At 45.7% G+C, this 14,098-nt stretch overlaps 1 protein-coding gene across 7 annotated transcripts in view; it reads right to left on the bottom strand.

Annotated features, from left to right (window-relative positions):
• The window catches only part of LOC140731627 (aldehyde dehydrogenase, dimeric NADP-preferring-like), a 40,301-nt gene that overhangs the window by 13,714 nt on the left and 12,489 nt on the right, over positions 1-14,098 (bottom strand). For all 7 annotated transcript variants that reach the window (XM_073053208.1, XM_073053209.1, XM_073053210.1 and 4 more), the window contains exons 3-7: positions 12,344-12,575; positions 10,699-10,784; positions 9,766-9,974; positions 2,634-2,751; positions 1,090-1,231 (exon numbers count right to left, since the gene is read on the bottom strand). In XM_073053208.1, the coding sequence (XP_072909309.1) occupies positions 1,090-1,231; positions 2,634-2,751; positions 9,766-9,974; positions 10,699-10,784; positions 12,344-12,575 (787 nt within the window). The remainder of the gene's footprint in view (positions 1-1,089; positions 1,232-2,633; positions 2,752-9,765; positions 9,975-10,698; positions 10,785-12,343; positions 12,576-14,098) is intronic.

Below are 14,098 nucleotides of genomic sequence, written 5' to 3'. Positions count from 1 at the left end.
ATGTGCCTCTGTAAGAGTCCCTGATGTATCCACCTCTACCACCAACCCTGGCAGCGTGTTCCACACAGCCATCACTCTCTGTTTAAAAAAACTTACCTCTAATATACTTTCCTCCAGTCATCTTAAAAATATGCCTCCTCGTGTTAGCCATTTCCACCCTGGTTAAAAGTCTCTGGCTGTCCACAAACATATGCCTCTTATTAACTTTTACACCTCTATCAAGTCACCTCTCACTCTCCTGCACTCCAAAGAGAAAAGCCCTCACTCACCCATCCTTCCCTCAAAGGACATGCTCTCTAATCCAGACACATCCTGGGAAATCTCCACTGCGTCATCTCTAAAGCTTCCTTTCAATAACGAGAGGAGCAGAACTGAATACAATATTCCAAGTGTGGTATAACCAGGATTTTATAGAGCTGCAACATTACCTCTCTTATCTTGAACCCCATCCCTCAACTAATGACAACAAAACACACCACAAGATCCTTAACGACACCATCAACTTGAGGGATCTATGGATGTTAAACCTCACTTTGTCCTCCCATCAGTTCCAACTTCGCACACCCCGCTCTCCCACTATTCCTGACCCACAGACCAGACCTCTTTCCAGCTCCCACCCCTCTATGCCAAACCTAGATCTAGACCCTGCCCGGAGGCCACAGCCAGGAGGCAGACTGAACAGACAACTACACTGCCGGTGAAGTAAGAACTGGAGATCAGACAAAATGAGTTCATCTCCCCCACTGCAGTAACTCAGGAGATTAGAGGAAGGCCAGAGACTCTCAGAGGCAGTAGGGACAGGGGTTCTTCGAGAGCAGAGCAGGGAAGAGAAACGAACTCCCACCAGGGACTAGAGAAAGCCAAAGTCATGGATGAAGGAAGGAAATCAGCAGGAATTATTTCTGGTTCAATTCCTCAACAGGATAGTGACCTGTGCTGTGCCTTGCTAATCAGAGTGTGAACCAAGTAAATATTTGCTTGATAAACAAACAGCATACATCGTTACACTGGTACTTTGCTCCTTGTGGTACGATGTCTGTGTGGTGTAGTAGAATCAATGATAACATGACCTCCCACAGTCACAAGTACCTATGTAAAGATCTCCTTCGTCATTCTGACCGCCGTACGCCACATTCACTCCCTCCAGCAAGGACATAACTCTCCGAAAGTGTCGTTGGTTGATGATTCGTCCGTAGTCCGGGGATGTCTGGGGGTTGGATCCGTAAAATTCCTAGAAGAAAAGGAACCAGGAATATTAAAACAATAATAGTCAAACGGAGTCTAATGCAAAGGATGAATGGTGCCAGAGGCTGGGGAGGGACAATGATAAACCATTGCCCCATCACCAAAACTAGTTTCTTACATGGAAGACTGCACACTTTGAATATATCATGCAAACAGTCTTTCATCTCTTTAAGAATTTCAGTTCCATTTTAAGACAGGCAACCGTACCCAGTCTGGGTCTGTACGTGACTCCAGTCCCACTGCTTCTGAAACACTGAGCAGCTTCACTCTGTCTGTAGGATCAGCCGGCGGGTCACCCAAAACTCCTCAAAAGGTCAGACATCTTGCCACAGTTCATCAGGTCCTGACAAGACCACAGCAAGAATACCAAACAGGTCCTCACCAGTTTACGAATTTCAACCTATGTACACATGATAAATATGAACGAATGTTTAGGAGACGGGAGGGATGGTTTTACTCGCGGCCACTGGGCTGCAGGCACCTTCTGCCAGGTGGAGACCTGGTTCACGGCCACATTTCCACCTCACAAGCTGATCAGGTTATGGATGGTTCACAGGAACCAAGAGCGGACATGAATACAGATCTGGTTTCCCCAGGGATACTGAAGTGCCACAAAAGCTCAACAGATTTGGAATACAGAAGAGTTTCAAGTGGGATCAGAGAAAATTGCATGGTAGGTACTCAAGGATGTTGCTGAAAAATTTCTTGGCACTTACAGAGCACCAAACTACGTACTGTTTGGTTGACAACAGGCTTCAAGCATACAAAACCATCAAGTGCAACATGTCACTAAAGAATCACTCTCTGAATTTTCACTTAGACTTCTTCCCTGCAAATCCTGACACTGTCAGTGATGAGACGGTGAAAGCTTTCACCGGGACATTGTGGTCATGGAGAAATGGTATCAGAGCAACTGGAATCCATCAACGCTGGCTGATCATTGTTGGACACTTAAGTGAGAAGCCTCAGACACTGAGTACAAATGAAAATCATCTTCAAAACATTTTAGTTGAACTACTGCAAAACATCAGCACTGTTATGCAACTAAACATTATATTCAATAAAAGTTCATTTCTTGTTTCTCCAAATTCCTACATGATACAAGCAATCTGAAATTATATTCATGTTCAGCTTCAAGTGGTCTATCACGAACAAAATAGATACTGAGGAAGCAACAATTTTGAAAAACTTTGTTGTCCAGTGTAATAACACAATCGCACGTGCACTAATCTCCGCTGGCGTGGGGACCCAGAGACTGAGCTCGCATCCTAATGAGAATCTCACTCATTTTGTACAAGATGTAGTAAAGGAAGCACCTGCTACAGCCAAGTTGGACTTTCTTCTTTCAGATGCCAACCGCCCTCTGTTCCCCCTCACTTTGCACTCACCGTAATAGTGGAGCTGATCCGCTTCACCACCTCATCTTGGATACTTTTATCACACAGGATGTAGTCCGGGGCGATGCAGGTTTGCCCACAGTTGGTGTACCGACCCCATGCTATACGCCTAGAAGAAAAAAGAGCAAATATTCACAAATGACCAAAGGCGATGTCACTGAATGTTTAGCCAAGCTTGCCCACCTCTTCCTCTAGACCCTGCTCACTCCTATTGGTCAAGACTTCAAACATTGAGCCAATTTTTTATCAAAGGATGGAAGTGACCAACTCAACTACTTACCAGGAGAGTATGGATGCTGTAGGAAATTCATATTCAGTTATTCATCATATGCACAAAGTGAAATACATCACTTGTGTTAACAGCCGACACCCCCAAGGATGTGCTATGGGCAGGCAGCAAGTGTAACCAGGACTGTAAGAGGCTGCAGGTCAGCCAGCTCCATCGTAGGCAAAAGCCACCCTAGTGTACTTAGTAGCAGAATTAGGCTACTGAGCCTATCAGGTCTGCTTTGCTATTCCATCATGGCTGATTTATTATCCCCTTCCACCCCATTCTCCTGCCTTCATCCCATAACCTTTGACACTCTTACTAATCAAGAACCTATCAATCTCTGCCTTAAATATACCCAATAACTCTGCCTCCACGGCCGTCTGTGATGATGAATTCCACATATTTACCACCCTCTGGCTAAAGAGATTCCACCTCATCTCCGTTCTTAAAGGAACGTCCTGGTCTTCTGAGGTGTGCCCTCTGGTCCATCTCTCCATGTCCACTCTATCAAGGCCTTTCAATATTTGATAACTTTCAGTGAGATGCTCCTTCCCTCAACTCTTCTAAATTATGGTGTGTACAGGCCCAGAGCCATCAAACAGTCTTCATACGTTAACCCTTTTACTTTCAGGATCATTCTCACAAACCACAGAGGAAACCTTACCATTAAGGACCCTCACCATCTGGGATAGGCCCTCTTCTCACTATTACCATCAGGGAGGAGGTATAGGTTTACAAAGACCCACATTCAACATTTTAGGAACAGTTTTTTCCTGTCTACTATCAGATTTCTGAACAGTCCATGAATGCTAACACACTATTCCTCTTTTGCACTTTTTTTTAATTGCAACTTACAGTAACTTATTTTTATTTTAATTCAGAGATACAGCATGGTATCAGACTCTTCCGGCCCAATGAGCCTGCACCACTCAATTACACCCCTGTGACCAATTAACTTACTAGCCCCAGTGCCTTTAAAATGTGGGAGGAAACTAGAGAACCTGGAGTCATAGTCTTAGAGAAGTACAGCACAGAAACAGGCCCTTTGGCCCATCTAGTCCATGCCAAAACAATTTAAACTGCCTACTCCCAATGACCTGCGCCGGGATATCCCTACTATCCAGTTACCTATCTAAACTTCTCTTAAATGATAAAATCGAGCTTGCATGGACCACTTGTGCTGTAAGTTCATTCCACACTCACAACCCTCTGAGTGAAGTTCCCCCTCATGTTACCCTTAAACTTCTCACCTTTCACCCTTAAGCCATGATGTCTGATCGTAGTCCCACCCAACCTCAGTGGAAATTCCATTTACCCTATCTATACCCCTCATAATTTTATGTACCTCTGCAGTCTTCTACATTCTAAATAATACAGTCCTAACCTAATCAATCTTTCCTTATAACTCAGATCCTCCAGGCCTGGCAATATCCTTGTAAACTTTCTCTGCATTCTTTCAACTTTGTTTATATCTTTCCTGTAGGTAGGTGACCAAAGCTGCACACAGTACTTCATATTAAATCTCACCAATATCTTATACAACTTCAACATTATATCCCATCTTCTGTACTCAATACATTGATTTATGAAGGCCACTGTGGAAAAATACTTTCTTTATGGCCCTATCTACCTGTGACACCACTTTCAACAACATACCTGTATTCCCAGACACCTTTGTTCTATAATGTTCCTCAGTGCTCTACTATTCACTGTGCAAGACCGACTATGGTTGGTCCTACTGAAGTGCACTGGCCTACTTTAAGTTCCATCTGCCACTTTCAGCCTATTTTTCCAGCTGATGCAGATGCCTCTGCAAGTCATGATAGCGCCCTTCGCTATCCACTACACCCTCTGCTCCAACTAACTACACTATCATCCAGATCATTGATATAATGACAAACAACAATGGACCCAGCACCGATCCCTGTGGCACACCACCAGTCACAGGTCTCCAGTCAGACAGACAACCATCTACTACCACTCTCTGGCTTTTCCCACAAAGCCAATGTCTAATCTAATTTACAACCTCATCCTGAAGGCTGGGAGACTAAACCTTCTTCACCAGCCTCCCATGCGGGACCTTGTCAAATGCCTTGCTAAAGTCCATATAGACAACATCCACTTTCTTGGTAACTTCCTCAAAAAGTTCTATAAGATTGGTTAGACATGACCTACCACGCAAGCAACCATGACTACTATCTTTGATCAGTCCGAGTCTATCCAAATAGTTATATATCCAGTCCCTTTCCGATAACTTTCCCACAACTGGTGTCAGACTCACTGGCCTATAATTTCCTGGTTTATGGTCAAAGTCTTTCTTAAACAGTGGAACAACATTAGCTATCCTCCAAAACTCTGGCACCTCTCCTGTCGCTAAGATTGTTTTAAATATCTTTACTAGGACCCCGGCAGTTTCTATACTTGCCTCCCCTAGGGTCCGAGGGAACATCCGGGGGATCTACCCACCCTGTTTTGCCTCAAGGTAGCAAACACCTCCTCCTCTGTAATCTGTACAGGGTCCATGAAGTTTGCATCACTTCTTCAGACTGCATCTGTATTTATCCGAGACACAGATACAAAGAATGCATTCAAGATCTTCCTGATCTGTTTTGGCTCCATATGTGGATTACTATTCTGGTCTTCCAGAGGACCAATTGTGCCCCCAGCAATCCTTTTGCTCTTAACATGCCTGTAGAATTACTTAGGATTCTCCTTCACCTTATCTGCTAGAGCAGGGGTGTCAAACTCATTTTAGGTCACGGGCCGGATTGAGCAAAATGCAGCTTCATGCGGGCCGGATCAGTCGGACGCGTGCGAACGCAGCTTTCGTTGCCTCCGTTTTTTCAGCCTGCTCTCATGTGTCTCAGTCTCTGCTATAACTACAAGGTGTTTCACTTTACAAATTCCGTTTCTTATGAAGAAGACTGCTGAATAAACACTAAAAACCCTGAAAACCTGGTACCTGAATAAACTCAGCATTAGCCATATCATACGCCATAGGCGCTTCAATTACTGGGGCCAGCTTTAATAGTAATTAGATATTATCTCGCGGGCCAAAGATAATTCCACCGCGGGCCGGATTTGGCCCGCGGGCCTTGAGTTTGACATATATGTGCTAGAGCAACTTATTGCCTTCTTTTAGACTCCCTGATTTATTTCTTAAGTGTCTCTTGCATTTCTTATACTCCATGTGCACCTCATTTGTTTCTACTTGCCTGCTGTGTACCTCCTTTTTTCTCTTAACCGGGTCCTCAATTGTTCTTGAAAACCAAGGTTTGCTACTCTTTTCTAACAGGCACATACAAGCTTTGTACTCTCAATTTCCTTTCTGAAGGCCTCCCACTTTCCAAGCATACCTGCACCAGAAAACAGCCTGTCCCAATCCACACTTGCCGGATTATTTCTGATGCCTTCAAATTTGCCCTTTCTCCAACTATGAATTTCAACCCTCGGAACAGACCAATCTCTTTGTGTATTTTCTTTGAAAATAACTGCATTAGTGTTCCCCTACACCAACTTCTGCCATCTGCCCTGTCTCATTCCCTAATAGTAGATCTAGTAGTTCTATCCCATCTACTCCTTTTACAGTGTGGGATTCCCAGTCAGTATGTGGAAAGTTAAAATCACCTACTGTAACAACCTTATGCTTCTTGCAACACACTGGACCACAGTTACACCACCATTGGAAAGTCCGATCATCTGGCTGTACTTCTACTCCTAGAGTACAGGCAGAGACTGAAGTAGTGAGGACCAAGAAGGTATGGGCAACAGCACTTAGAGGACTGCTTTGAATTGATGGACTGGAGTATACTGGGATTCATCTTCGAATCTGAATGAGTATGCTGCAGTTGTTGCCAACTTCATTAAAACCTGTGTGGATGAGTGTGTGCCTATGAAAACTTGCTGTACATTCCCAAGCCAAAAGCTATGGATGAACCAGGAGGTTCATTGTCTGCTGAGGGCTAGATCTGTGGCACTTAAGTCTGGTGACCAAGTCTGTACTAGAGAACCAGGTGTGACTTGTAGAGGGCTAATTCAAGAGCCAAGAAACAATTCCGAGTGAGATAGGAGGTAACATCGGATGCATGTCAACACTGGCAGGGTTTGCAGGACATCACTTACTACAAAGCCTATGAATGGCAGCGATGCTTCACTACCAGGCGAGCTCAATGCCTATTATGCCCGCTTTGAAAGGGAGAATATAACTACAGCTGTGAAGATCCCTGTTGCAACTAGTGACCCTGTGATCGCTGTCTCAGAGGTTGCTATCAGTTTGGCCTTCAGAAGGGCGAGACCTCACAAGGCAGCAGGCCCTGATGGAGTACCTGGTAAGGCTCTGAAAACTTGTGCATTCAAGGACATTTTCAGCCTTGCAGTGCCATGGTTGTAAGTTCCCACCTGCTTCAAAAGTGCCCAAGGAGAGTAGTGTGAACTGTCTTAATGACCACCTTCCAGTAACGCTCACATTCATGGTGATGAAATACTTTGAGAGGTTGGTCATGGCTAAAATCAACACCTGCCTCAGCAAGGACCTTGACCCATTGCAATTTGCCTATTGCCACAATAGATCAACGGCTGACGCAATCTCAATGGCTCTCCACGTGGCCTTAGATCACCCGAACAATATAAACATCTGTGTTATGCTGTTCATTGATTATAGCTCCGTGTTTAACACATCATTCCTACAATCCTGATCGATAAGCTCCAGAACCTTGGCCTCTGTATCTCCCTCTGCGATTGGATTGTTGACTATTTATATCTGCATTTGCAGAGTTTATAGTTCCTGATGTTTACAGTTTATAGGTACTGTCTTATAGATTTGCTAAGTATTCCCGCAGAAAAAGAATCTCAGGGTTGTACGTGGTGACGTACTTGTACTCTGATAATAAATTTCACTTTGAACTAACCAGAGGACCACAATCTGTGCAGATCGGTAATAATATCAACTGCTCACTGACAATATACACAGGCGCACGTCAGGGACGTGTACATAGCCCACGGCTCTACTCTCTCTATACCCACGACTGTGTGGCTAGGTAGGCATAGCTCAAATGCTATCTATAAATTTGCTGATGATAAAACCATTGTTGACAGAATCTCAAATAGTGACAAGAAGGCGTACAGGAGCGAGATATACCAGCTAGATGAGTGGTTTCACAGCAATAACCTTGCACTCAAAGACCAAAGAAATGGCTGTGGACTTCAGAAAAGGTAGGATGAGGGAACGTGAACCAATCTTCACTGAGGGATTAGAAGTGGAGCGACTAAGCAATTTCAAGTTCCTGGGTATCGATCTCTGAGGATCTAACCTGGTCCCAATATATTGATGCAGCTATAAAGAAGGCAAGATAGTGGCTACAGTTCATTAGGAGTTTGAGGAGATTTGGTTTGTCACCTAAAACACTTGAAAACTTCTACAGACGTACCGTGGAGAGCATTCTGACAGGCTGCATCACTCCCTGGTATGGGAGTGCTACTGCACAGGATCAAAAGAAGCTACAGGAAGTTGTAAAATCAGTCCGTTCCATCTTGAGTACTAGCCTCCGTCTGAGTTGGACAAGCCATATCAGGGGTGTGTAAAAAGAGCTACCTTCCAATCAGGACAGCGATTGAGATTTTAAAGGCAGAGTTATGCGGCAGCTTCTGAGTTGAGGAGCGACCAACCAGCCAGCAAGAGGGATTCATTAGAAAGGGCCAATAAAAATAACTCCAGTGCAAGTGGAGTGGCCAGTTATTACCCCTCAACCATCAGGCTCTTGAACCAAAGGGGATAACTTCACTCAAGTTCACTTGCCCATCACTGAACTGTTCCCACAACCCATGGATTCACTTTCCAAGACTCTTTAGCTCATGTTTATTATTATTTCTTTCTTTTTCTGTCTGCAGTTTGCTGTCTTTTACACGCTGGATGAACGCCCAAGTTGGTGTGGTGTTTCAATGATTCTATTATGGTTATTATTTATACTTTGGTAATAAATTTACTTTGAACCTTGAAGTGGCGCCCTGCAGGGATCTGTACTGGGATATTTGTTGTTTGTGATGCACGTACAAAAGACTTGAATGAAAACGTAGAGGGGTGGGTTAGTAAGCCTGCAAACGTGTAGTGTGGCAACTTGGTAGGTCAAATGTAGAGACAGTACACTGTTAAGGGAAAGACTTGTGTTAATGAGCAAAAGGATTTTGAGGTCCAAGTTCATAGCTCCCCAAAAGTGGCTACACAGGTTGACAGGGTGGTTAAGAAGGCATATGGGTATGCTTGCCTTTATTAGAGGCATCGAGTTCATAAGTCAGAAGTTATGTATTGCATACAGTCTGGTCACCCTGTTATAGAAAGGATGTCGAGGCTTTGGAGAGGTTACCAGGGTACCGTCTGCATCAGAGGGATTGTGCTATACTGAGAAGGTGGACATCCTTGGGCAGTTTTCCCTGGAGCAGTGGAGGCAAGGGCAGATCTCATAGAGGCTTACAAGATCATGAGAGGCACAGATGAGACAGGCAATATCTTTTACTCCAGGGCTGAAATATTTATAATACCACTTTGAAAGAGATGTGAAAAGGCCCAGAGAATGGTGGGTGTGCTGCCTGAGGTGGTAGTAGAGGCAGATGCATTAGGGGCATTTAGATAAACACATGAATGTGAGGAAAAAGGGACAATATGGACATTGCACTGGCAGAGGGGATTAGTCTAGCTGGCCACGATTATTAATGGATTTGGTTCAGCACAACATTGTGGGCCAAAAGGCCTTTTCCTGTGCTGACTTGTGCTGTTCTGTGTCCGCTCCCTTCATCCCCACTTAGAGCACGTGCTCCCAAGGTGAAGTCTGAACCGCACTGTATCAGCCAGAGACCAACCTGCAGGCAACGTCCAGATTGCAGTCCTTATCGATGTAGCACGGGCTCTTCCCGCCGAGCTCCAGGGTCACCGGGGTCAGGTGCTTGGCAGCGGCCTCCATGACAATCCGGCCGATGGCAGCACTGCCCGTGTAGAGGATGTGGTCGAAGGGGTGCTTCAGCAGCTCAGCTGCCTCTTCTGGCCCTCCGGTGATCACGGGGTACAGATCCTTGAGGAAGGAAGTTTCACATCAACTATTTCAAGACGTATTACCCGCCAACTACAAGGCTCCCTTGGAAGTTGCCATTCAGCCCATCGAATGACCGACTGTGATTTTGACCAGTCCACCAACCTATCTTTTCCCAACGTACCCAGTCAAGCCGAGAGGAGGTCTGACAGAGGGGATCAGCTGTGCCCTGTGCCACAGGGCATTCTGGCCTCGTGTGAGACCTGTCACTGCTTTTGTGGAGGTCCCGGAGAGGCTGCAGGGAACAGTTACCAGGATGGTTCCAGGGCCAAGGGAGGCCAGCTACAGGGTTATGGAACCTCAGTATACGAGTGTAAAGGAGAATGAAATGTAAATGTAAATGAGTGTAAAGGAGAATCTGGTTATTCCAGATCCGATGCAGCACAAAAAAAACAAACAACTAAAAAAACCACAATAAATATAAATATCAAAGCAATCCTACAAAACACAGTGTACAAGGGTGAGTACCACAGATGGGCTGAATGGTCTCCTGGGTCACAGTGATTCTGACTGGCCTACACAGAGGCACAAAATGGGTCCGTGCCACAACACCTCAACCCAACCACCACCACCCTCCCACAGGTGACTTCCTATTGCGCCACGATAGGGGTGGGATGTCCTGTTCTTCCGCCTTCCCGGCAGGTGGTGAGCGGTGCAGGGGAGGTGGGGTGACCTGCTGTCCCGGTCGCGCAGTGCCCGCACTCACCTTGTCCAGGTAACGAGGGAGGAGATCCACCAGCAACTGGGCGGTATTCCCACTCACTTCCGACGGCTTCAGGACTGCGGCGTTTCCTGGGGGCGGGGTCACAACACCGATTGTCATTCTGGGTTTACAACAATACAGGCCATTCAGCCCAACAGAGCCGCCGCTGGCATTCCCACACTATTCAAGCCTTCTTCCCACCGTAATCAGCAGTCTTCCCTCATCTCCCTCCACCAGCTCTTCCTCACCCTCTGCTGAAGGCACCACTTCCATTCCCCCGCAATGCTTCCTGCAGAGTGGTGGAGTGAATGGAACTGACACCATAAGTTCCGTGCACTCAACACCAAGTTCCTCCTGAATTCTCCACTGGATTTCTCAGAGACACGCTTACATTTGTGCTTAGCTTTGCACCGTCACATGAGGTGACACCCCTCAAAACCAACAGAAGCCTGTCCCCATTCTACAGACCTCTGTTGCCTCCCCCCCTCCTTCACACGTTTCTTCTCTGGGGAAGGAGCCCCTCCCACCACACCCAGCCCCACAGAGCCTCCCTCGACACAATGAACACAGTTCCCCCCCCACCCCAATCACTCAGCAGAATCCCCTTGTGCATTCTCTTATCCAATTTATCTTTTAACATTGCAAATGATAAACACGCAGAAACTGAACCAAGGAGAAACAAGCCAACATTGCACTTTTAGTGAAAGTCACCAGATCCAGAAAAGCCTAAGAAAACTCGTGGATGTGAAATGGGCGTTGGCCCTTGAAAGTTCATCTTGTGACATCCAAGCTCTCCCTCTGTAATATTCTTAATAAGGCCCAATCTATTTCTGTCCACTGACTTGTCTATAAAGAGAGATCAGCTTTATTTGTCACGTGTACATCAAAACATACAGTGAAATGCGTTGTTGGCTTCAACGACCAACACGGGCTGCAGATGGGCTGGGGGCAGCCTGCAAGTGTTGCCACACTTCCAGCTTCAACATAGCACGCCTACAACTCACTAACCCGACCCGTACCTCTTTGGGATATAGGAGGAAACCCTCACGATCACAGGGAGCATGTACAACAGACAGTGGCGGGGATTGAACCACGATTGCTGGTGCTATAAAGCGTTATGCTAGCCACTATGCCACCGCGTCTGGTCGTTTTCTTTCTTAACTTTCATCACCTTCTATCACTGATTTGGACTTGACATCCTGTGGCTGGACTCACCTGATCCAACGAGGATGTTCAAACCGCTGCCAGATAGTTGACTAGAGTGAGAGAGAGAGGGAGGGAGGCGAGGCCTTCAAGATCAAACAGGATTTCTACTCCTGATCTCCACTGGGGTCAGAGTTATCAGACCCTGGATGAGTGCAAGTGAGTAAGCCGGCATTCCCAGAGGTAAGCAGTACCGGACATGGGTGGAGTGGCCCCCAACACACTCCCTTCCCACCAGAGAGACCAGGACCATCACCTCTGGACTAGACTGAACCGTGGTCCCAACATGGAGTGGTACCTCCCAGAGAAGGGACTGAAATAACTGCAGAATTCCAGGGAAGTTTAAAAAAGTGAAAGAAAACATCAGCAGGACACAAAATGCATCCCTCCCCATCAACAATAATATTATCAACAGAAATGCATGAGTAATTAAACCAAGACATACCTGCCGCGATGGCCCCAACTAAAGGCTGGAGCACGAGAGCCAACGGGTAGTTCCAAGCTCCAATGATGAGAACCACACCCAGAGGCTCTCGGTGGATGTAAACACTGTCCATTAGCGTCAATATGTTCTTTGTCACGTGCTCTGGTGCCGTCCACACAGGAAGCTTGTCTATAGCCAACGTGATCTCACTCAGAAGCCCCAATATTTCAAAAACTTCCACCGCAAACTCGTTCTGGCAATTCACAAAAGAAGGAAGTCATTTACCAGAGCACCTTTCACTCAAAGTCAGGCTGCCCATATCGTAGGCCTCACCCAGCCAATCTGTCCATTAGAGTAATCCCCTCACTTCCTCTGAAGCTAAACTCGGTCTAATGTAGATGTGGACTACAAGACATCGGAGCAGCAGTAGGCCTCTGGCCCATTGAGTCTACACCACCAATCAATCATGGCTCATTTATTTTCACGTTCAACCCCATTCTCCTGCCTTCTCCCTGTAACCTTTAACACCTCTACTTTACATAAACCCAGTGACCTGGTCTCCATAGCTGTCTGTGGCAATGAATTCCACAGATTCACCACCCTCTGGCTAAAGAAATTCTTCATCTCTGTTCTGAAGGGATGTCCTTGTATTCTGAGGCTATGCCCTTTGATCCTAGACTCCCCCTCGATAGGAAATATCATCGCCACATGTTGCTCAGACTTGTATCAGCCAAGAGTGGGTGTAGACCATTCAGGCCCTGAAGCCTGACCTGCCACGTAATAAATTACTGATATGACTAACTTCAATTTCATATACTTGTCTGTTGTTTCATCTCTGAAATAAATGACCCTCAAAGAGAGACAGCTCGATTCCTCACAAGAGAAACCATCCCTTTCATATCTACACTGTCAGAGAGTCAATCAACACAAAAACAGGTGCTTCGGCCCAACCAAGCTAGTCCCATTTCCCTACATTTGACCCATATCCCACCAAACCTTTCCTATGCACGTACTTGTCCAAATATCCTTTCAATGTTAATGTACCTGCCTAACCACTTCTTCTGGCAGCTCAGTCCATATATTGTCCATTCCTCAAGTGGAAAAGTCTCCCCTCTCACCTTAAACCTATTATCTCACCAATACACTAAGCACTAAAGCATACGTCAACCCTGTTTCTTGCTGTACCTGTATACCAACCATTCACAAATCAAGCACTAGGACTTCCAGATCCCTCTACTGTATATTCAAGAGCTTTGCAATCTGTCATTGCTTAGATAATATTCTTTTAACTATTTCCAATCAAAGTGACCAGTTTTACGGTTTCCCACATTATGCTTAATTTACCATATTTGGCCTTTAAATTAACAACTCTATACCCCTTTGTAGCCTCCTTATGTGACCCTCACACCTAAAGATTCAAATTAAAGATTCGCTTTATCATCTGTACATGGAAACATACAGTGAAGTGTGTCATGTGCATCAAATCAAATCAGTGAGGACTGTTCAATCACAAACAGGAGAAAATCATCAGATGCTGCAAGTCCAAGCATCACACACAAAATGCTGGAAGAACTCAGCAGGCCAGGCAGCGTCTATGGAGGTGAATAAGCATCGACTGTTTACTCTTTTGCCTGGATGCTGCCTGGCCTGCTGAGTTCCTCCAGCATTTTGTATGTGTTGCAGTGAGGATTGTGCTCGGTTGCCTGCAAATGTCACTGTGCTTCCAGCGCCAACAAAGCATTTCCAAAACCGTACGCTTACAGTGAAATGCGTGGT

This window comes from Hemitrygon akajei, chromosome 8 (assembly GCF_048418815.1).
Source record: "Hemitrygon akajei chromosome 8, sHemAka1.3, whole genome shotgun sequence".
NCBI lineage: Eukaryota > Metazoa > Chordata > Chondrichthyes > Myliobatiformes > Dasyatidae > Hemitrygon > Hemitrygon akajei.
The sequence above is the reverse complement of the archived record's forward strand: the minus strand, read 5'-3'. Positions and strand labels throughout refer to the sequence as shown.